General features: G+C 35.9%; 1 protein-coding gene across 1 annotated transcript in view; it reads right to left on the bottom strand.

The window, feature by feature from the left end:
• LOC134790456 (uncharacterized) overlaps window positions 1-26122 on the bottom strand; it is a 76239-nt gene that overhangs the window by 36686 nt on the left and 13431 nt on the right. The window contains exon 2 of the mRNA XM_063761263.1: window positions 15449-15585. Within this exon, the coding sequence (XP_063617333.1) occupies window positions 15449-15583 (135 nt within the window). The 5' untranslated portion in view covers window positions 15584-15585. The remainder of the gene's footprint in view (window positions 1-15448; window positions 15586-26122) is intronic.

The following is a 26122-nucleotide window of genomic DNA, read 5'->3' on the forward strand; positions in this document are numbered from 1 at the left end:
AAAAGTCTACAGCAATTTTGATAGCACACCCAGTGCAAGTGTTATTTATATGTCATAATTTCATAGAAGCGACGTTTGAAATAATACTTGCACTGCGTGTTCTATCAAAATCGCTATAGATTTTTCTTGGCCTAACTCTACTTTAAATTACAAAGTAAGGCCTAAATTATAAAATAAGGCCCATCAATGTTTTTTTTTTTGTGTTTATTAAACTTGATATTTTGTCTATAGTATTAGCGGACATGGCCTCAAAATTTAAACCCGCTTAAGAATCGGGCCTTATTTCGTGCATTATATACAATACTACCCATTTTTGTGTAGTCATTATTTATACTATAGAAGCATTGTTTGAGTAGCCAATTATTTAAACAGTATTTTTTTAAAGGGCAACGGTGGCAATATTTTAAGGTCTGGATAATAAGATACAGATCTTAATAAGGATATCAATGTAAGTGAATGTTACCATGACTACCAAACAAACAAATGTGATAGAATTTGCCAGCTGGCATTGTAACATTCAGACAGTTACCTATGTACCTAATCTGAAATATGAATAAATTAGTAATATTTTAAACAGGAAAGTAAACCGAATTTTGGCCTTTTGCTGGACACAATCACAATAGTAATTTGTTTTACAAGAGGGCAAAGTTTATCGCCACCGGTTGATGCATTTGCAGCACCAATGGTAGAAAATGCAAGCTCATCATCAACTGCATAATCGACGTTTGATATGACTATTGAATCCGAGCTTTTTGATCATGAATCATGATAAAACAAAATTTTAGAAGGTCGCAGAATAGTGGATTTAAAATATTTATTTTCTGTGATCTCAAATATCAGGCACGATCATACAAATTGTACATTTGCTGATCTTGCCTTTGTCATTGAAAGACGTAAGGGTTTACACAGAGAATATATATTTAAGTGTAATATGTGCAAAAAAAAGGAAACGATACACTCTGAAGACCCAAAAAGAAAATGTTAGTAAATACTGCTCCTCCCCATGGTTACTTGGTTCCTTATTCAACCTACCTGAAATTAAACGAGTAGGTTAGTAAATTATATCATTTTACATTATAAAGTTAAATGTTTAGGTATCTCAATCACTTACTCACTGGTGGACATGGACGCAAAATTTTTGCCCATCTACTTATACTATCTTATAAAAAATGAAATTTTGAAAGTTAGCACGCTTAAAGTTCGTTTTTAGGGTTCCGTACCTCAAAAGGAAAAACGGAACCCTTATAGGATCACTCGTGCGTCTGTCTGTCTGTCCGTCTGTCACAGCTTATTTTCTCGGAAACTACTGGACCAATTAAGTTGAAATTTGGTACACATATGTAAATTAGTGACCTAAAGATGGAAATGTTTTTTTTATAATTTTAAAATACATAGGTTCGAAGTTATTTAAGAAAACAGCCAAAAAATTACCATTCACCCCCTTTTATCTCCGAAACTACTGGGTCTAAAATATTGAAAAATACACAAAATAGTTCTTTACCTATAGATGACAGGAAAACCTATTAGAAATGTGCAGTCAAGCGTGAGTCGGACTTATGTACGGAACCCTAGTTTTTGCATTAAGGTAACAGATTTTGACATGTCTTATTAAAAATTACCATTGAAAAATAAGTCATAGCAAATATGTTAGAATTATAAATCATATTAATCATATTAATGAGCAAGAGCACCCTAAACCGGCGAGCGTGTATGAGGAATGTTATGAATGTGAAGGAAGCGAAAGTGGTATGTCAGGATCGTAGCAAGTGGAAATCCGTGGTCTCTGCCTACCCCTCCGGGAAATAGGCGTGATTGTATGTATGTATGTATGTATGTATTAATCATATACTTTTTTATATTCTTTTGCTTTCATAAGTAATATAAACTAATTTTTGAAAGCTTTTTTCAATAATTATTAATAAAAAGACACGTCATGATTGTTTACCTTCTTTCTAATGCTAAAAAATAACGAACTATAATAACCGGGCCTTATTTGGTACAGAACCTTGATTTGATAGGTACATCGGATATTCTGGGCCCCTGAGCTTGTTACGTAAAGGACAAAATGGTGACATGTGGTTAGAGCTGATACTGTTAAACTAGTGGTTCTGTGCGCTAAGTATAAAAAATAAGCTTCAGCGAACTCATTAAGCCTAGAAAAAACCCTACACCCTACTGCCACTTAAGTCAGTCTTGAGTCTTTGAATCAATTTCCGTAGTAGTACTAGTACTACTAAGGTACTAGGAGGTAATAAGGCCTATAGTAGGTATAATAAGGCCTACCTGAAAAATAATGTTCTTACAACAGTGTAACCGTGTTAGTTATTTGAGTAACATATATGTAAAGTGATACAATTAAAAGCTAACAGCAAACCAGTACATAAATTATATCTTATGTACTTCTTATGAATTACACTCTTATAAAGGTTTCGGCTAATTACGCTTAATTACTTGAATAAAGGTAGATGAATTGCGTGCGGTCCAATAGGTAACCACAACTCACGGAGTCCAAAACAATAAGCTGATCAGCAAAGTCAAGTAAACAAAGCCAAGTCACAGTAGTAGAAAGATTATCGAGTTCCGTAAACGTAAGCCGGGTCAAAAAATTCAATCGCAACACAGTAAGTAATAAGTGAACGCCTCGTGGCAGTAACGCACGAAAAATAACATTGCAAATTGTCGGCAATGAGGCGCGCGCGGGTGCAAGCGTACGCATCTGTGTGCGTGCATTACACACACAAATACAGTCTCTCACGCCCCGTCAGAGCGACGGGTATATTCAGCTTGAAATCTCAAAATTGACTTTTAGCTCAGCTCCCGTTTCGTCTTAAGCTACACGCACTGGTCTAGCTGGTACCTATATCAAGAGCTCAGGCGATTAACAACAAGATTTCAGTTTTCAAAATTTTTATGGTCCTTTTGATCGTTCATGGATGAGCACGTAGGTAACGATAAAACTATGTTTCGATAACTCATGATTATCGACATCTTGCACATCTCTAGCTCTAATAGACACGATGTGGAACTAACGCGCCGCGAGTGCAGAGGTTATCAGTCTACAAATTGTGCCCTCGACATTATTGTACACTTTGATTTCATTCATCGTATAAACTACGAGTATATGATTTGTACGCTAATAGTTGCGGATTTACTTAGTTAGTCAACTCTAACTGAAAAAGTATACAATCCCTAATATTAACTATAAATGAGAAATAAAGTAATTCTGTCTGTCTGTTACCACTCCACGCTCCCACTAAACCGAGTTTGATGAAATTTGGTATGGAGGTAGTTTGAGTCGTTTTCGCAACGGAAATCATCCTTTAAGGCCATGAACAGGGGGTGGAATTAACTATGGAGTTAAACTAATTCTAGCCAGACGAAGTCGCGGGCAGGAGCTAATCTGGTTATAAAGTTGTGAAGAATTAGGCAACGCACGTACAGAGAGTAACGAAAAGAGTTAAATAATTGACGATCATCCTTCAGATATCGAATTGAAAAGCACGATTAAAGGACAGGCGGTTACAATCGAGGTTTTTTCCTTGACCACGGACATGACTAACCATCGGTGCATTACCAGGCGAAGGGGTCAATGCACGGGAAAATTATACATTTTTCTAACAACATATGAAGTTAATGTCAGGTGAACTTTTTTCACCCCACCAATACCATGCCCTGTATCTTAATAAACACTTTCATAGCCTTCAGGAGATAACAAATTTCTTACTAATCTTACATTATGTTTAGGTATTTATCGATCGACCCCAATTTGTCATCTATTGACTGCACCGTATTGTACAGAATGCAGCTATTTTTCTCCCGATACGAGTTATCTGTTCTAAGAACGTGTTGCAACTGGGTTAGGTACCACTGTTACCATTGTGCGGTTCTTTTGATCAGGGGAGCCGTTAACATGTATTATGTTTATATTTAGCGATAACAGATATCTTACGCGTTGCTATTGAGCTTTTGCGTATCTAATGCGTAATTTGTAGTCATGATTACAAAATTTGCTTACAACAATGAGAGTGTTTATCGGATGAATAGGAATGTTTTAATGAATGAGAATGTTTACTATTTTTATAGGTATGTTATAAATTATACCGAAACTTGCAACTACATGCCGTAGGATTTGTCTTTATGAAGAGAAAAGCGATCGTTTGTCCCGAGATGCTCGCAGATGGCAACATTGATTTGGTCAACATTTATTATATTGACTCATTTCAACAAAATCCTAAAAATCTAAGAAAAGACGAATAGTGTGGTGAGGTCACCCTTAGATCGGATGCTAATGTAAATGTTTCGTATACTTCCGTCTGTTTCTACTTATATAAACAGATGGTATTAATATTATTTTTATAATAATTCACACAATTTTACGCAGGTATGACACATACTGCTTCGCGGAAAAAAGTCATAACGCACTCATTTTCATATGGAAATGAGCTTCTTTGTGCATATCAAAGCAAGTTAGATTTCTTATAAAACGTATAGATTTAACAGCTGAACAAAGTTCTTGGCACAATCATGGAAACGTGATTAATAGTTAGTCACTCGCACGTGTAATTCTATGTTACAATATTGTAATTTGTCGAGTTCATGTTATTCTTAGCAATCATATAGGTAATATCGAGAATCTAAACAAAAGATATAATAATATGATAGATAAGAAAGATATCATAATAGGTAGATAATACCTATAATCTTACTATAGAAATCCAGCATTGTGAACAGCTTAGGTACTAGAAATATCAGTAGGTCTACCGATGAAATTTATTTCTTTATAAGAATCTGTGCGCTATAAGTTTGCCTATATTTATGTTTGTTATCAGTTTCCACTTTTTAACTCAAGAAATGAGGCCTGTCTTAGAAATCTTGATTGGTCTAACTAAATCATTGTAAACGAATCAGAAGACACTTATTTATTTGTGAATTTCGATTTATTGCCAAATAATACACAGTACTAATTAACATTTTGATCAACAACCATGACCAGGACACATGACGTCAAACTACATGTGCCTCGCCAATCGATTTGCTCCAGGATCCGAAGGCCCTTGCCATACTAACACACACTGATGCGTCATCCGTGCATCACTACGTGATATCATGTCACTTATGTGACTTATGTCTGCACGCACACATGCTCAGAAACAAAACGCAATAAGTGCATTGTGCTTATAGTACAGCCGAGTTCACAAACATCTTTACAGACAACGTCCCAAAAATAAATTTACACGCTCTAACATGTTTGTGAACTCGACTCGACCGTATAACGTAAGTGACCATTAGTTACCTTTGTGTGCAATAACATAAGATCTACAAAAATTCAGTTAGATAAGTGTGGTTCCTATCGCTTAACGCATCATACAAAAGTTCGGAATTGACCTCCAACTGCGTATATTTGTCACGAATCTCAAGTTCACCCTTATTTACTCGTATGAGGCGAATGTTCGGTAATCGGAATAACTTCTTGATAGAGCTTACATTTATCTTCTAGATATAGGTACCAATTGCACGCAGATGGACCTCAATAGCACTAGCATGCATGTTATGGCATGCGTGCATATAAATTGGATGCAGCCATCGTAATAATATCTAATCTTAGTAATTTTATTCGCAAGGATTTCAACTTATATAACGGTTTTTGGAAATAATTCAAATAATTGACCTGAAATCGAGTCACGCGTATGAAGTTTCGTGTCCATCTGTGTAACTGCGGGCCTAGGGGCCTAGTCAATCTGAGGGGCTGCCGCGAAAACCGAAATTCGCAAATTGCGGGGATCTTTCTCTTTTACTCCAATGAAGGCATAATAAGACTGACAGAGAAAAATGCCCGCAATTTGCGAACTTCGATTTTCGCGGTTATAGCCCTGGCAATTGTTGATAGAAAACGCTAATCGAGACGTAAATAATGTATGAAAAAGAAAAGAGCCTGGAAATGGTCACGTGACTTTTCGTAGCATCTGTCATCCCGATATATTTTTCTTTTCGTTTGGCGTTTGTCGATGTTCTATTGACATCTTGGCTAGGCATTCTGGGACTGGGTCTCATATGATGCTAAGTTATTTTTTTATATAAATACCTACTTATTTACCTAATCGTCGTCTATAGTACAGGGATCGGCCAACAACCGCACGCAAGCCGCGTGCAGTTCTTTGAAGGTTTTTGCGGCTCTTCAAACGTACTAAAAATTAAAACTTGAGTTCTTAGACCACTGAAAACAACATTTGCGGCTGATTATTGATTAAAATATTTACTACATATAGAAGTAGATATAATTAAGCCACATCTCAAAACAATTGAATTTATGTTACCTTCATTTCATGCATTCAAAAGCTGAGTAACTATTTTTTATTATCTCACTTATTATTAAAAAACAAAGCGAGAATGAATGAAAATCGCTTTGACATTTGAAACGTTCAGTAGAAAGTGCTTTCCAACTGGCGTTAATAAAGTTGTATAACGGTTATGTAAAGATAAATATCGGATTGCCCAGATCATTACATTTCGTTATCTCCGGTCGGGGCTCGCCACAGTTAAAGAATACAAGCAGTACAGCATCGACCTCATGCAGCACTCGACATGCTAATGCCCAATAGATGACACCTTGATGTCACCTCTATTGACAATGACTTAAATTTCAAGATGACATGTACTGGGACCGCGTCGAGCACCAGTACGTTTACCTTATTTGGAAAGCAGTGTTAGTGTACCTGTTATTTCAATTATGTATTTTCATGTTCTGTTTTTTTTTTACTCAATATAAAATATCAATTACCTATAGAAACAAACGGAACATTCAAAAGTTTCACAATAATATTAACGGAGCACGTTTTAAATTGTATATCATCCATTGTGGGACCCTTGGGTCTATTTGGAATAAGTATTTAATTTTAATATCAGTGTAAAACTCATTAAAAAAAAGTTTTACTTTTACTATAGTGGGCGATAGTGACGGCTATGGGACACATTTGTTGTTTGATTGTTGATATTTGATCTGTTAAAGTGTGAAAATTTGAGCCCACGGAAGCTCACATTTCTGTGACGTCGAGGGCGGTTATCGCGTTCATTTCCTTAACCCACAATAATTTTACATGTTAACCTTTCATGTCTGGGTGGGGGTCAAAAATCACGGGTTCAAACCTCGGCTGTGCTGTAACGAGCAGAAAAAATGCAATAAATTACTAAAACTTTCGGTCAGTTGATCCTTATCATACACAGATAAGGGGTCAATCTACTGCTTGCGCGTTACACTGTGCAATGCGCACGAGCATCCTCTATGATGACACCGTGCGTGAGCGAGTGGCTCATTTGATACGGTAGCTTTTGTTTTGCTCGTTACACGTATCGCATGTGTATGTACCTCGTACAGCGTGGGTGGTGCGGTGCCGTTACTATTGTTTGTTATAAAGGTAATTTGTAAGTTCCCGCTCGCAATGGAGTAGGTATATTACGAGCACAATTTACATAGCAGAGCGATTGAAACTGGATCAAAGTACATGGATAACATGCACGCAGTTGCGTTATAGGTAAGTGTTTTTAGACTAGGATAAACGATTTTGGTGATGGTGACTAGTCCATGTAATAAAAGAAGAAGAAAACTGAGAGTCCTGTAAGCCTTTTGATATTTTCCATTTGCCTATTCTAACCGACAATTAGCATAGATAGATATCACAGGTGTACTGCTTGGGTAAAACATTTCACCGGTCAGAAATTTTGTATCGAAAATTTTCCTTCCGTAACATAGGTGTACCCTATCATATCAGGAACCACGCAGACTTCCTCCATCGCTCTCCATTATACATATGCAGATTGGCTCCATGTTGACAAGCCAGAGAAAGGTCACTCGACAATGGCCGACGCTTGTTTACTAACACCGGAAGCGGTAGGTAATGGCTTAATTGCGTGATCAATGGGCGCAGGAAGGACTCACTTCCGGTCGGCTTTCTATGTGAGATCGGTGAAAAGTTGACAACCAGGCGGCTTAGCACGGTCGCGTTTTTATCCCTTGTCACCATGCCTGTCACGTTCTAACAAGTATGTAAGTGCGAAAGGGACGCGCATAGTGATAGTCGATAAAAATGGAACCGTGCTGAGCCCGCAGGGGCATATAGGTACGAATGCGTGAAGTATTTTTTTTAGCTCATGGTGCTACTTGACTACTTGTCAAATAACATTACGCTCATACTTACATGAATTTAGCTTAACTTTAATGAAAATGTAATGGAAGCGTAACGTTTTCCATTTTTTCCTTTAATATAAAATTTGGAATATAACTCGCAGACGGATCTGCTTGTTTAAAAATTGGTTTAATGAAAAGTTAAGAACATGAGTGAAATAAATGTACATATATAAAATACGTTGCGACTTTACTGAAAATCTGAGTTGAATAAAAAGTAGCGCAGCAAATCATGATAACGCAAAAGGTACGTACTCGTAGTCTTATTATTCTTTTAGCAATTACAGAAAGAAACTTTTTGTCTGTCATTATATTAAACTTTATATTAGCGTATTGGTAAAATTTACAAAGATTCTAAAACCACAATACCTATTTGATAACATCTTTTGCAAAATTGTCTCAGCATGGTTTTTTCAGGATTTCCGTTGGGACATCCCTAAAAACACGACACATGCACTTCGACTTACAAAATAAATTTAGGTACTTGCTCACAAAAACGCTCTAAATTTGTATATTTCTCTGGCACAGATGCATTTTGCGTCAAACAATGGGTGATGTAGAAAAATAAAGCCAACAATGCCGCAGGATGCACATGTTGCCGTGTGAACCGGCGCGCGCGGCGGTCTCATCTCGTCACTAGTGTTGGGGTGCGGAAATATTACCCGGAATATAAGGAATATTGGGAAAGTAGGTAATATAGTAAAAAATTTAGATTTAACTGTAGGTATCATAGACTCATTAAACGAAATTTAGAACGTAGTGAAGAGTTGAGTTGTTTTTCTCGTGCTACAATGTGTTTAGCTATAAATTCAGGCAAATATAGGTTAAGAAAAGAGAATGAAAGTATATTTTGAGCATGACTGTTTATTTCATAATAAAGAATTTATCATGAATTTGATTAATGAATATTACCATGTTTTATACTGTCATAATATGTCTAAATGCCTATTCTTGCGCATATTAGATCGGGAAAACTTTTCGGTGAGAAAAACTAATACCTAATCCAAAATAATCCCTCGAACCAAATACATACGTCACATCACTAGACATTACTAACTCACTCGCGAAACTAAACCTTACTCTACCGACTTAAGTATCATATCGGCATACGCGCATCTCCAAGATTTTAACGCTACTAAGTGTTACTAAAATGGCATTTACTCGTAGAGCATCGGTTAAGGATCTCGAAATGGGAGATGTGGGTTTATACTTTATGTGGAACAAATGAAGCGAACAGTTTGGTGATTTGTATACAAGGTTAGCGCAAGTGATACTTTTGGAAGCTCTTTAGCTTATTTAAAAGGTACAATGTACAAATTAATGATTTTTATTTTAAAAAAAGGTACATTTAAATAGAAACATATAAGAAAAAGCACTTTTACATTTAAAAGTGCGAGGGCACATGGTGTTGTATTTTTGTTATTGTTTAATATTTTTTGGTGCTTTAACGCAATTTTTAACAGACTTCATATTTTAAAAGGAGGAGGTACTCAATTCGTATGTTGTATTTTTTGTGCGAAAACGCAGGATACAAATTTTTTAATTATTGTTTTTTAAATTCTCAAAATAATGCTTAGGTGAAACATGTACCTACCTATATTGAAATATGTTTAAAGGCATATGCAATCAGTAATCTCTATATGTATTTACAATATATAATGAGAAAGTCTCGACACAAATTATTAAAATTATTATCTCACATTCTTCTCTTTCCCGGAAAACATATCTGGAGCCCACATTAACAAGCAAAAACACAAAAATTAACCTAACACTCCATTCCAATAGCTTGACAACGCAAACCAGTTAACGACTCGAAAGAACCAATGTAAAACAGCTTTATGATAAGCCAGAGTTACAACCAATCTAAGGGTCAAGATACATTGGTTATGCGAAGAATTAGGTTGACTTGCCCACGCGCAGCTATAAGAATGAACGACCTGATAATTCACATGATTGTCGATACCGCGATCGCGTGGTGTGCTAATCATCTAAGAAACCATGGGAAAGGCAAATCGGGGGCGTGGGTGCCATTGTCGTTTGTAAAAAGCGACATCTAGTGGCGGGAAAATGAACTCGCGTGTCATGAAGCGAATATTTTATCTGTGGAGATATTTAGTAAAATTAGTTATATGCTATATTTTACGCTTCATTGATTAGGGATTTGGATAGAGTAGTCGGGATCCGGAATGAAAGGGCCATAGATAGCACTAGAGAAATGATGAGTGAGCTAGCGCTTTCGAAGCTTTCGCTGTATTAATGGAATAATATACAGGTATACTCTAAACTCTATCTATACATATGTATAATGTCACTCGATAAAACGATTCACTTGTCATATTAACTGTATGAAAGCCGTCACTTTATCCCATAGGTATGTGTGGCCTTGCATCAGGGAAACATAAGGACCCTTCTCTGGTGGAAAGCTACATATTACTGTATGATACTGTACAAAATCATACAGAAATCAAATCCTTGACCGTACCTACTGATTGAGTAGATACATTACTATATTTACTATTTACATACTTGTCATATTTTAAAAGCAGTCATGCAACAGTGCATGCGGCACGATGATTCGATGAGGATGTAAGATTAATCATGGTCGCTATTTGCGGGCAATGTTTTGTTTTCCTTGTCATTTTGATAACACTTCTAAGGAAAATATCGATAATAAGATACAGGTATAGTATTGCCTTGCGGGATTCCTTTTACTATTTACAACACCAATTCTAGAAAATAAAACGTTTTGCTAAACGAAGCTAAAGCCTGACAACAGTTTATTTGACCCTCGCCATTTTGCGGATTTTCAATGGTACTAATTTCTTTTACTGGCAACAGGTATTCTTTTAAAAACGAACGTTGGATGTCATCGAATGTCACCAATGTAAACAAATATAAAATATCTACGAATATATTCAAATATAAACGGGTTTTATTACAAAAATGCCAAAAAAAATCCTAAGATGCGAAAAAAAATTGTAGTGAATGCAATCAAATACCTACAGCTTAAAAAAGACGAAGGATTACATAGCATTCCAATAAACAATGTTTTAAAGTTGGTTGTTGACATGACCGGTATTGACATTTTATACTGCGGTTGTATTAAACTGGTTAGTTGTTTGGTTTAATATTGAATATTTAGAATTAGATTTCGACGAATAGGTAAATAGGGAATATTAGGCAAAGCTCTGCGTAGGTGGCACCTTTGTGGCATTAGGCTGGTGGGACTGGACTCTGAAACTAGGCGAATTCCACAACAGTTTATAGGACATTTTAGTCTTTATATATAATCAGGAATATACTGTCAAAATCTCTCGGGTTCCTCGTGGGCATGTTGTTTATTATTTCCTTAATGGCGGTTGTGCAATCTGCCACAGTTTTACGAATTTTATACATGACACTAGGTACTGATGTTCACGGTCGGGTGTAACCCCTAAATGGGTAAAAAACAGTTTAAGGCACAGTATGTATAAGTTAGCCTATGAATTTATTGAGTCGGTAGTGCTGCACTCTGGCGGCAGAACATTGCAGTAATATCTCCTATTGAAAGAACCGAATTCTCTGTAAGCAATGTTTTGACATTATACTAGTATCAACATGAAGTCAATGCCCACTACCCCGACTATTCATGACGTACGCACATTATTGCCATACGTAAGCTGTTTGCAGCGACACTATCTCAGGGTTAAATAAACTGTTGTCAGGGTTTTACTTACTTATATGTAACATTCTAATAAAGTACAGAACCCTTAAGTTTTTCTTCAGTCCGATACCATATTAAATTAAAGTGAAGTGTACTGTATCTCTCTCCTTCTTCCTCGCGTTGTCACGGGAATTTGCCACGGCTCATGGGAGCCTGGGGTCCGCTTGACAACTAATCCCAAGATTTAACTGTATATACATTTTAAAATTACACCTACCTACATACATTAAAATTTGATGGCAATAGACTATTGCTTCCGAATATAGATCCCGTGCGTCATCTCATGCATAATATCGCCGTGCAACTTACCATAAACCTAAACAATAGGCAGAATAAGCTAAATCATGTACTAAAAATAACTTGTGAGTAACAAAACACTTAAATTAGTAAATTAGGCAACAGTGATGACAGTGGTTAGCACAGATTGCACATGTGTAAGTTATATATTGCTGTAAGATGGCTACAAAAAGGTCAGATGCCTGAAGCGACGAAGCCATGTGGCGCATACTGCGACTAAACTTAAAACATAATACAAAATAAGTTTTAAATGGTCCAACTACGAGGAAATTTCAAGTTTAAATCAATTCAATCACATCATTAGTTTCATGGACTTAGTTTGTAAAAGTATGCTCAATGTTTACTACCTATGATGAAAATATTTGTTATGCGATTTTTTTAAGAAACAATTTTGTTGGATAAATAAGGATAATAGATAATGTAAAAAAAGATTCAACTCCTAATACTAAATTATATTGGCTGCGCTATTTTGAAATGGGTGGAATAAATATTTCTGTATAAAAAATCTGTAATTACTTTTTTTTTATTGAGCATCTATCACAAGTACCTATATAAACAGTCGTACCGTATACACATAGACAGTCTTTACCGTCATGCATATGATCAGCCGACAATTCCAAACAGAGCCTAACTTAAATCAACAGGGAAAGTAAACTAGCACAGCACCCATTGTGGTTATACATATTTGAAAAACAAATGCCCTGAGCACACTTGCTCGGACCATCTGTCCAAATCCCATCGTTTTGTAATGCTCCCACGCTTGCACGTGTGCTTAAAAAAGGCATTTTTCCATACAACGTGCTTTGTGACTTACGACCTTTTGCATGCGACGGTCTGGAGATACTTTTCTAAAGATAATGGTAGCAACTATGTACGAGTATCATACGTAGTTAGGACATTGTTAATCTAAACAGAGCGTTCAAACCCATACCAAGCTGAACAATCGAGAAATCTTCTCTATCTGACTCGGTCATCACTCATTCTAAACAATAAAGCGTCCAATAAACAAAAATCGAATTATGGACTTAATGCACACTGTATGTTGGTTGAAATTGTAATTTAATTGTTTATACACTTATTCTCTTTAAATTGAAGATAAGATAAATGTCGCTTAATTAGTGAGCTTTAATTTAGTGGTGCAATGTAAAAACTTGTTGTTGCACTTGTTGCGAAAGACAAATTTCGATTAATTTTATGAATACCTAGCCATGACTCAATAGTCACTAGTCAGATAGTTGTTTTACATGTATCCTATTCAAAAAGGATGTCAAATCATCTAGACGTGATGAATACTAAGAGTGATGGCAGGTGGACTAAAATGTTAACAGAATGGTGGCCGCTTTCGGCTGAAAGAAACCGGCGTCCGTTGGCTCGTTGGGTGGACGACATTCGGAAAATTGCGAGTCACTTCTGGATGAGATTAGGTCAGGACCGGGACAAGTGGCATAGTAGAAGAGAGGCCTATGCTCAGTAGTGGGCGATAAAAGGCTGATATGATGATGATGGTGATGATGATGATCCTATAAGTAGGGGGCAGTCAAGATGACGAATAAACTCATCGGAAGTTTCTATTATGTCCGTCCCGGTACCGATGAAGACAAAAGGCAGTCGCAGCAGCCTAAACCAATGACTAGTCTATTAGCAAAATTACCTAGATAAGTGGCAACGAAACTGGTGATGACATTCAATTGGCAAGATGTCTATAGAAGTTTTAACTGCTACTTGTCGTATTTAGATGGATTCTAAGAACGGACTGGATGATTTTGTGATGTAAATGCTGAAAGAAATGTATAGCTAAGTATATATATTGACTTAAATAAAAAACCTACTTAATCATCACACGAATCATAGAATAATCATATCCGGCAACATTCGTTTAGACTGTGCCTCGCGCAACCATAGGGAACCTCGTACTTTACATACAGGTGAATATTTATCCTTTCTGTATTATTATAGCTTTAATAACTCCGAATATTCCGAACACAATGGGATGTCAGTTTCCACTGACATCCCATTGTGTTCGGAAAATTCCTTTTGAAGATAGGCAAACGCCGATATTAAATTAGAGGGCGGGCGATGACAGACCAAGCCATATAATCATTTCAACACAAACCACGGCTCAAGTCGAGGTATTTCTCCATAACTCCCCAATTGTTCTCATTCTTTGTGAATTATTGTCCACACAATAGAATATAACTATTGTGGAGTTTCATGCAAATTCCCACAATGCAGTCTTCCCAGGATTTCTTAATATGTGTTTATATTAATTTAGAAAACTAATTAGTAATTAACCGCACGCAAGGCACTGAGATAATGTTCGTGCTACATTGCCTGGATTGAAAAACATAATTTTAAAGTAAAAAATCGGGTAATATGAAACCTAAGCAACATAGAAATTTATTTTCAGAAATAGGTAAGCATTTTTTTCTTAATATCAATGGCATCAAAAAAATGCCATATCAAATGGAAAGAATATACAAGAATAAATTCATCGCTATTAATAATAAAGGAAACTATATGAAATTAAGTGACCTGATATATCACAAATCGAGGCCAAAAAGGGAGGAAACTAATATTTACTCAGAACGTGTTCATTTTAAACAAACACCGATAACGCACTATCAAAAATATTGGCCTTAAAAGTCAATAATGCTTCCTGCATCAAAGTTTACTCGTGGTCAAGGCCTTGTGGAGTACCTTGCTTCTTACAAGGAAAGAAAGTAGTGACGACATTTCCTCATATTTCCTCGGTCGGAAATGGAATGTTACCTATACGTGTAAACAATTATAGAATCATTTGAGCAAACGTAATCCTAACTGGTACCTATAGGAAATGAGGGATTTTCTTTTACATAATTAGCTGGAGTCAGAGGTCTCGCATTATTTTCAAGTAATGTTTAGCTTTTTAATGATGCTGATGGAAGATAGGAACATATTGTCGTCGTAGTCAATTACTTGACGTTTTTCTTCAATCTTTCTATTGCGTCATGATATAATAGGTACTGATAGAGCTGACATAGAAACTAATGAAAGTATTACGCAAAAGTACCCATACAATTACATATTTCACTTACGAATCAGAGTTGTTTACATCACGTATCTTCTTATGCAGTGGTTGTATGTTGTAGTACTTACTAGTATGTTGGGCAAAGGCCTTCTCTCACCCACAGGCCACGCCACAGGACGAATAGGGATGATAGCCCTCAAACTGGTCCATACAGGTGCGTTACATACACCTTAATAGCATTTGGCCGAAAACTGTAACTCACCGTCCTCTGTGAGAGGTCTCCAACGGAGTCGTGCCTGTGGTCCAGCGAGCCGAGACTGCAGCAAGAGGCCGATGAGGCCAGGCTGACGGAGTCCGCGCGTGCGCGGTGCGGAGACACCGCCACGTGCTTCAGCATGTCTGTAAAGAAAGATGCGCGTTTTAGCGATGAGAGAAAAACGGCATATTGCTGAACTAGGCGTGTGATTGCTAATAGCGTTATTCATAGACGACAGACGTTTGTTCAATCTAACAAACAGTTGATGATCGTTTGTCCGTATCTATCAAATTATTACATTTTCATTTGTTAAAAAGAAACAAATTTTAACAGAGGGTTGTGAGAGGTTGCTAAGTTTTATGAATAAAGGGGTAAGTGATAAAATCCCATTAAATAATATTTTTCGAGATACTATAACAATTGAGTGTAAATGCGATATTTGATTCATAAAAATCTGAATTTAATTTACGGATTGTATATGCACCTAGTCTACTAGATCGAGTACTCTACTTAGTCAAGTTTGATTCGTAAAGAATGCGCTTTCCCAGAAACTAGAGGTAGCAGAACATGAGGAAAGCGTGCCAGAATTAAAGCGCTTTGTAACAACTTAACAGGATATAGAAACGCTGGCGAAGGCATCGAACATATCGCAACAAACCTACAGCCATTTCACTTGTATATGTTGGCTGATATTTCTATCCCCAATTTAAATTGCGTTATTACTTTTCTCTTTCCACTATTTATATTTATTTAAGATAATTTCTGCTTATTTAAAATTATTGGGCAGGCACAGGTTAGAGTTGGCCTTTTAGACATTTCAGTAACATTGTGTAATAAAATTCTTACTTATAATTAAATAATTAATATCGGTCGGTCATCTTTAGTCTTTATTGAAGCTCAAAAATCCCTACAAAGCACAGCTCAAACAAGAGCTCCCCATTTTAGGGACGCTTCAAATACTTCAATAATGATGGTCCTTATTGAGCATGTTGTCCTTAACTGTAGAAAACTGTAGAGTCATTTTGTTTTTAACTGAGATAGAATATAACTACAAATGCACAGAAGGTTTACTATTCGATAAAGTGAACTATCTTACAGCTACCGTGTTTGCGGTGGCGACTACCTTGAACTACTCTCACCGGTCACCCACATCATTACATTACGCGATCGAAAGCGATTGCGATATAGAACCAAAATGGCATAACACCTCCCTTTTACACATATTTTACTTCTTTTTTGGGTTTAAACGGGTTGTTGCAATAATCGACCTGCACTTATTTGGCAAAGATTAGCGGATTTGTGGTTTTAATAACTAACTATTATAGGTAAATTTTACATACACAGATCGACCTAGTCACACAGACATCAATATATAAATACATAGAAAACATCCATAATTCAAGAACAAATATTTGGGATGAGTAAAAACACATAAATGAATGCTATTACCAGGATTCGAAACCGAGACCCCCTGCTTCGTAGGCAGCAGGTAGGTAGGTGGGTAGGTAAAATTGTACATAGCTAATGGTAATGTCATTTAGGTAGAGGTATTTGCTTGCGATGTTTCTTTGATTAAATTAATCTTCTTCTGAATTCTGTCCGAAAACCGCGTGGCCAAACGTCCATCCCTAATATGCTTCCTTCGTTGCATAATAATATAAAACTGAAATGTGTAGCGGTTTGAACAAGCAAAAATAGGTATCTACGCAGGTGTCGCCTCGTTTCGACAATCGCGGTAAATTACTAGATCTAACGACTGTTTGTTACTGGTCGACCCAGAAATGTACAGCAAATTGGCTGTCTGTCTGTAGTGACAATTGACAAATTGGTGTAGAATGAGGCCACAAAAGTAATCTTAAGATCCAACAATCAACAATCTGCAGTTCTTTGTGATTATTTTTAAAAAGTAGGCAAACATGATCACTATTTTAATGAATGTCATGAATTTTCCAGACTTTCAAATTTATTTTAATTAACTCCATGTTACAGCTAAATCGTGGGTGTACCCTGTTTTTCTGTAAAATTTTATAACATGTTTAAATTCTCAGAACTTCACCTTGGCTCTATTTTAATTGTCATAAAAATGACGATGGCTATAATAATAAAATATTTTACAGCCCTGCCCCGGATTTTTATGAAATGATCCATTCGGGTTGGTTCTGGTGTAAATTCGCACATGTTAGGGATCAAATGACTTTGCATCCGGCGCCGGCGCAGGCCCGGTTTAAATATGGTCGACAGTATCTTAACTTTACACTTAGGAATCTAGCTAAATCAAAATAACATGTCCGGTGAGGCAATTCAAAAAAAGGGGGAGCCGCTTGCGCTGTACCTACCTATCCGATGAAAATATTGTCGTTAGATGGAACAAAATATGCGCGCCAAAATACTTTTTAGAATAAATGCAATCACAGTACCTAAACGTGCCACTCAAGATACATTTTAACAGCATTAATTTAATTTATATGTCGAAAAGTCACTTTATAGTTTCTATGTATTATAGCAGGAAAACATTTTTACATAAGATTTGACATTCTGGTTTCCACTGACTGAATTACAAAATGGCCGAGTCATAATAAAGCCTTAGTAAAAAACTGACATTGTTTCATCGTGATTCTGACCTAAACGAAAGGAAATAGGTAGTTGCTTGTGACAATAGTACAGTCATTATCTACTTCTTTGTTCCGCTCATTTTGCAAGGTATTCGGAATATGGATGTAGTTCAATCGGTATATGTATGTATGTGTATGTTTGTTTTACGAGTTTATATCGGGACAATAGACATATGCCAGTTGTTACAAGTGATAAACGAGAATACTATGTAATAATAGTAGCCTATAATTATAGAAATAAATACATGTAATATGTGTCACGTACCTATTGTATTTATAGATAAATGTATGAGTAATAGTTTATTATTTACAATAAAACAAAGAGTTATAATTACATTATATAACGTGTTATGTATTATGCGTATTATCATTTGATATTTTTTTAAACCATAAACATAATTAATATTATTTTTATGGTTTTAAATAAAATATTATATCAAACTTACAATAAAAGGTAACCTAAAATTAAAACTACCTACAAAACTAAAACTAATACCTAAAAAATTTATAAATCATAGCATGGGTGACCTAGCCCAATATGTATAATTATATACCTATAGTTTACCTATTATTTCTGTAAAAGGAAATCGCGTGAAGCAGAACCGAGACATTTAAAGAAAACATTGGCACCCGAACCGAAGTATTAATTTAAAAAATATTTGCCTTGAATATAAAGTTATCATGAATTGTTTAATAAAACAAAAGGGTATGAAGGTCGTTGTAATCATAAAAGAAAATATTGTCGCCTCTATTATCACTGGCTCGGATATTTTACCCTAAGCCCTTATAAAAGGATCGGTTTTCCGTTATCTACTTTGCCTTTCACAACAACCCAAGCCAGAACAAAAGACTAGACTAGACTAGACTAGAGTTAATAAAGCCAATGTTAATGTTATATTACTTACATTAGTTAGTGTTATGAAAATTGCAATTATATGAGATATTTTTTTCTTTTCTTTATAAATTATAATTATAGCTCCACTTGTTACCGTTAAAACGAATAATCAAAAAACGTAGATCGACATTTCTTTTTCTGCCATTCTAATAACGAAATTTCGATTTACATTTTTCGCGTTAGGACCTCAGAACTGTAATAAGACAAGTGCTACCATGTGACACTTATTACAATCCACTTCGCGCATACTCCATCGCATAGCATAAGGGATGGACATCCCTTCTTAGAACAGGGTACCTGCACCCCGCGGGGCGCTATTCATCTCTAATTAATGCTACACATCTTGACGCGCTTTACGGCGTTTTTGTGGCGTCACGTATTAACAGAAGCAGACTTAACGGCGCATTTATAGACCTTTTGTAGTTGCATTAAGGCTTACGAATGGTCAGTTAACTGTGTGGCGATGGTATGTCACGCTTCTGTCTATTGTGAGATTTGGTTCGCTGATAATCAGTTTAGAGCTGAATAATGGTAATATAATACATTATTATACTGGGAAAGTACTCGGTGGTACTTAAAATTTTTACGTTTATAATTCGTATTATTTTACCTTAGAATACAAGCGGAGTAAAAATTTAAAGATGGGGTGCAAATGCTAAGACAGTATAGAGATATGATATGCCGTATGTTGAAAATTAGTTTGAATTTCAAAGCACATACCTACGTGATATAACCCACTTATCGTTTAGTTCTTAATTTTATTTTAATGTGTGGGTACATAACAATCGTAATACATCCTCAGCAACGACTAACGAGGGGACGAGAAAGAAGAAAAAGAATTTCAAACTACTAAAAGGACTTAAGCATCAATATGTTTGGAACGTTGGCTTGTGAAAATGTTTGTGGCCTCGACTAAACACCACCATGGGGGCGTGTCGCGACGCCCGCGCATCCGCGACATCTGCGCGTGCGCCCTTTGCCAAGTCGTTAACTCTTGCAAAAGGGCGACGCTGATGACTCCAAAGACAATTGCAATTGTAGACTTCATTTCAAGGAAGTAAGGGTTATTGAATGTGTTTTATTTACTAAAGATGTTGACACTTACGAGGTAAGTGACGGATTGTTTGAACTTGAAAGAGAATTTCTTGCAGTTTGAAGTTCATGTACGAGAATAATATATGTAGGTATTTACTTACATTTACATATATGATGCAGTGTATTACTATGATAGTAGTAGGTAGGTTTATGTTAAGGTACATTTTCCTTGAATACTTAACTTATATACATATTGGACAGTAATAATCATTAGGTATTCCTTTACAGAAACAGAAAAGCAAACGGCATAATTCGAGATCATTATAATCTCTCCATAACTACAAATTAGCATACCGCAGTCGAAACGATTACATTTAATCGTCGCCCAAACGCCAACTTACAGGCCGCAATTGAATAGATACGAATTATTAAATTGTACAACGGGACTTAATCTCGTATTTAAGTTATAAGATTGGCCTCCGACGTTTCGAGGACGGCGTTGTCCCCGTGGTCTCGGAGAAGACTGGCTCAAGTTGACATCAACATCTTCTGGCCGCGCGAGTTTTACTTATAACTGAAATACGCGATTAAGTCCCGTTGTACAATTTAATAATGAATACGAATTATATCGCAATCAATCAGAACACGAGCGGAACTGTCTAATGTGAAGTAGCACACTAATATGTACCATCGCCCACACTGTTAACTGTACATCGGTGGACCTTACGCCTTTTGTACTTGAGATAAATGATGTCTTAAATCCAGAAGAATATGCACGCTAAATTAATACAATTAAGACTTCAGCTACACGACTGTATGCCTTATTTTGTTGAGTAACACTGGGTGGATTTGGATTGGAGCACTTTTGCCCTCTGTTAAAGTACGAGTACACAATACAAGTAAATAATTATATACCTAATACATTTATAAAAGTTGTAATTTACATATTAGTTAACATTATTATAGCTCGGGGTACTAATATAACTTATGTCGATTAATTAACAGTCGACATGTTATGATCCGTTTCGTAGATCATCTACCAGCGGATTTAAGACGCACTTTTAGGTACCTCCTCTGTCTAAGGAATCATTTTTCATTTCATCTAAGCAGGGATACGTACTTTTAGAATATGAATTGACTCCAGAGTAAAGAATTCGAATTATTTATATGCAGTAACAAACTCTATATCTGCAGACAGAAATGCATATTTATTAAACTTTGCTTTTTAAGACGACCGTGAGCGCCGATCAAGGCTTTAAAATATGGCAATACCTACTCCTTTATTATATTATAGATGTTGTAACAGTGTATATTTAGCAGGAACATCTAATTGCACACAGATACCCACTTCCGTTCACAAATGGTTTTAATTGTAGACCCATGCATCACTAGTTTGGTCCGGTGAAGGTTACAGTTAGGATAGACTTATGTATCTATGTACATGTGTGAAGATAGTATTACTTGTCAATTTATATGCAGAGTTATAGCTTCTAAATACCCACCGACAGGTTGGTAAAGTTCCATAAATAATTGAAACTTTACTAGAGTCGCACCAAGAAAAGTCTGCAGCGGATTTGATAGCCCACGCAGTGTAAGTGTTATTTATGCGTCATAATGTCATAGAAGTTTGACGTTTAAAATGACACTTGCACTGCGTGGGCTATCAAAATCGCTGCAGACTTTTGACGGTTTGACTCTATTCAATAGGTATTAGAAACAAAATCAAAAATAACCGATATTGCTTGTCAGTATTTTTACCTATTGTACGTTGTAAATTACCAACACAGTTTCACACATGCTCAGTTTTGTATTGTATGCCATAAAACCGATTTTTTTGTACAAAGCACTACTAGACAATCAACATGACAAAAATATTTTTTATTACCTACGTTAAAAACCGTGTTTATATCTACACCACCCAGATGCTTGGTTTGCAAAAGATCAGCTGTCAAAATGACAATTTAGCGATTTTACAACTCGCTAAATACGCATTGTGGTCACTTCTATATTAGGTCCAGTCCTAAATGTGTTCCCACGTAATATCTCGTAAGGCTTGTCACGAATTTACATACTGGACACGCATAATGTCCACAACTCTAAATAATAACTTCCTATTAATATTAATTAACATGGATATTATTCATTTTAAAGAAATTATGATAAATATAGATCCATAAATTAGACTTAAAACAATAAAGAATATTTAAAGTCATACTAATTAAGGGTGCGGCCACACATATAGGGATTCGGCGAATATTTGTGATGGCGTCTATCGCTATCCAAGGGAAATGAAAGAGTCGCCATGGCGAATATTCACCGAATCTAACGACGCGAATCTCACAACTAAAAAGTGAAAGAATGTTCGGCAAATATTGGTGGCCGTCTTTTATAGCGCTCCTTCCAAATTAAGAATACGTAAACAATTATGGTTTTACGACATTGTCATTGGTTCATATTAGGATAGCAATAAAAACAACAATCGAAAGTGCTCACGCATATTACATATATTATATAACTATATATAAACCCAGCACATGTATAGCATCCCTGATTGAAAATCGAAAGTTTATTAACTGACTCTCTATTGGCCTTTCAGAGGTATTCACGCGATAGGAAGGCAAATACCGAGTTTAACGAAAAGCCAGAGGGAAAACTGTCTGATGTAGAAATACTAAATAAGTTACTTTTCTTTTTTAAAGCTTTTTTTTAAATCAGCTCTATGTAGCTAATTCAACACCAGCTTTATAATGACAATACATATTATTATATTGTGATGGCATGTGGACGGAATGGTAACGAACTAAAAAGAGAATTGTACCTAAGAAGCGGCAAGAATAATTTTCTGCGAACCGTTCAGGTTTGATACCTATGGAAACTAAGTAGTTATGTTTTTGTAAAACTTATAAAATTGAGCGAAGGTAACATACCCCTCTAGCTCTGCAACTTTTTACTTATACACAGAGTTTTATCTTATTGAAATCGAAAGTATCAGAGATTCCGTAAATTTTTCGATCGTTCGACATACCGACGCATTACGTGCATTTTATTGATCCGGCCCGGTCCGGCCCGGCCCGATCATTAGCCCCCGGATATGAATATTTCCATACCGGTAAAGATAAACGAATTTTTAACTTTGATTAAACTAAAGATACTTTTATGGAAAAAGATAGCGTGCTGACAATGATTTTTATGACTCGGAATTTTTCATGTTTCCTATGTTGTACAATACCTATACCTTCGTGGCCTGTATAGATATTATAGATATACACATAGATCGTTATTTTAAAAAGATTATTGATTTTTCAGTGTTCTGTTTGACAAGAAATCGATTTTACTGCGCACTTATACAATATGAATTGCAAATTAAATTCAATAGTCGAGAAACACAGAAAAGTCAGACCAGATTCACCAGATTATACCTTTCTTGCGTCTAACCAGTAAACATTTTAGAGCTAATGTTTAGAGTAACCTTCAAAACGATGCTAAAAATATACACTGTTTCCTTCCATTTTCCATTATTTACAGCGTCCATCGTTCATAACATAACACGATTATTACAAGCAAAACACAAGTTGGAAACACAAATCAAACTCCAATCGCAAACATGACAAATCAAATAGACGCGTGCCGCGGCAAAACACTAGTGCATTACTGACTTCGTACTTCCAATACGTCGAATCTCCATACCAGTCCCTTTTAGGTACGACTTTTGATTTTAAGAGATGTTCTGGCCACTGGAATGCAAGCTAAATGTAATAACAAACAGACTGCACGTTCAACTCTTTCATTGTGATCGAATACATACAAATTCCAACCATATTTAAAAGGCAGTAACGTCAGAAATCGCAAGCATAATCAATGTTATCCGGTCTATTGGGTAAAAAGAGCCTTACTGACATAATATTTAAGTTGAAATTAGAATGATAAATAGAAATGCAAACTCATGAGCACGCGTCCATCAGAGCCGCACGCGCATGCGGGCGAATGCTCCGTCGATCTCGTAATGGATAGTCGAGGGAACTAAATGAAGATGCATTACGGGTTGAAAGAATGCAAATCGAAGTCAGGACGACTGATGACCAAGTTTAAGTTAAAATTAAAGCTAAAAAAATGGGTGCAATGTAGTCACATTCCATTTTGTGTTGATTTTAATGCCAGCTATATATTTTATCTTATTTGGAGCGTTCAGAAACATTTTTAACCCTCGATGCAAAAAGAGGGGTGAAATACGTTTGACGCCAATGTCTATCTGTCTATCTGCCTCTTGTAACATCATAGCTCTCAAACGGATAGCCCGATTTCCATGCGGTTTGTTTACGTGAAAGCGAGTTTCCTTGCGGAGGTATGTTTGATAAAAATCGGTTCAGTAGTTTGAAGAGTATCAGCCCTTTTCCAAAATGATTTGAGGCATTTTGGCACAAAATTGTTTTTTTGCCATATAATCATAATCTCCAATAGTCAAACGCCTTGAAACTAAACTAGAGCAGTTAATAGTGATTAGAAATATTTTATTTGATGGCAACTTTACTAAGTTAAGTAATCAACAAATTCAACAATATCCACATACTTACTTATACTAAGTAAGGACCTAAACACACATATCTCCGAAATTATGTCAAGGCAAGTTACAAAAATAGCTTCAACTCATAAAATGTTTCCAAACATTCACAAAATGTCGTCCTCAGTAATTAAAATATTTAAAACCTGTAACTTAACTAGCGGTATTCGTCATTCCCAGCTCAAAACTCTAGAATCCAGTTGGGCAACGTTTAAAAACATTTAAAAACCGAACGCCACATCCGTGTATTTATGGTCTGCATTTTAACGCCGTCAGGTTGGCAGTGACGCGGTATCTAAATTCGTACTAATTAATCGACTAAAGGAAGTAATAAACGATCGTGTGATGTGAACTTTATGTTACACAACATCCAAATATGTGCAGCACGAACGGTTAATTTTTATTGGCTGGTTACGGGTTTTATGCACTTGAATTTCTTCATGTGAACGAGTTGTAAACATGAACATTATGAACTAGAAATAATAATCGTTAATAATATATGTTTTATATGAATCCCTAAAATGCAATATAAATAGGTGCATACATCCCATGGACTTTGGACACTCAACATAAATATATTTTAGTAAAAATTTGAGGTAAGTAGTATTTAAAATAAAAGAGCTTGATTTGATTATATACATTGAAGAAAAAATATAGTAAGTATTGTTGCTCAAGTTATAATAATGAAATAGATATCATAAATTTGACAAATTATATGCAGGTACCTACTGTTTTTTTTCACACCTGTGTTCAACACAATAGAACATAAAAGACCAGATAAGAAACAGGCGTCAAACCTGACACCTCTAATCTCTGTAGCTACAAAACGTGACGTTACGGCTAAACTTCTGTTACACTCATTATAAAGGACATTTATTTTATCTTAACACTAAGATAAGGCTCTAACAGTATTACAGTTAAAGCCGATTTAGTTTACAGATAAGAAACTGACCTAGCAACGAAAAGCCCTTTGGAAAGGCTTACAAGATAATTAAGTTTATCGTAAGTGGACAGTTTACTGTTATTGCTCTTTTAGTATTTTTGGGATCGGCTTATCTTAATTATTTTGTTGATAGAAAATCGTTAAAACTCACGGTAAATTTCTTCTACCTAAATCAGACAGGTTTTGTCTAGATATTGCGGTTAATCTTATTATGTCTCTAATCTTAATATGTTATTAAAGAAGTACATTTACTTTAAATCTTTTAGATCTGACGCGCATCATAAACCCGCACATCACTTTTTGGCAAAAAACCTAGTATCCATTCTATTTTAAGAGCTACGCGTGTCTATGGTGTGCATCCTTGAGTGTCGTCGCCAGGCGGATAGCGCGCGGGTGATTTGTATGCAACGGGCGTCCGACGTATCCGCCGCTGGAAAGTGTGAATCCGATATCCGGACTCCCAAACACTGGCTGACAAGTTGACAACTATCTTAAATAAAATTTTGAATTACTTTTTTTAGTACTTATATTTTTTTGTGTGCTTCGCAGCACTGGCTAGTAATAAATCAATGTGCAATTATACAGTTTTCTCTAGAATTGGACATAATAATCTGTCATTCGCGGGGGGGAATTAAAA

Source organism: Cydia splendana, chromosome 5, assembly GCF_910591565.1.
Source record: "Cydia splendana chromosome 5, ilCydSple1.2, whole genome shotgun sequence".
Classification (NCBI taxonomy): Eukaryota; Metazoa; Arthropoda; class Insecta; order Lepidoptera; family Tortricidae; genus Cydia; species Cydia splendana.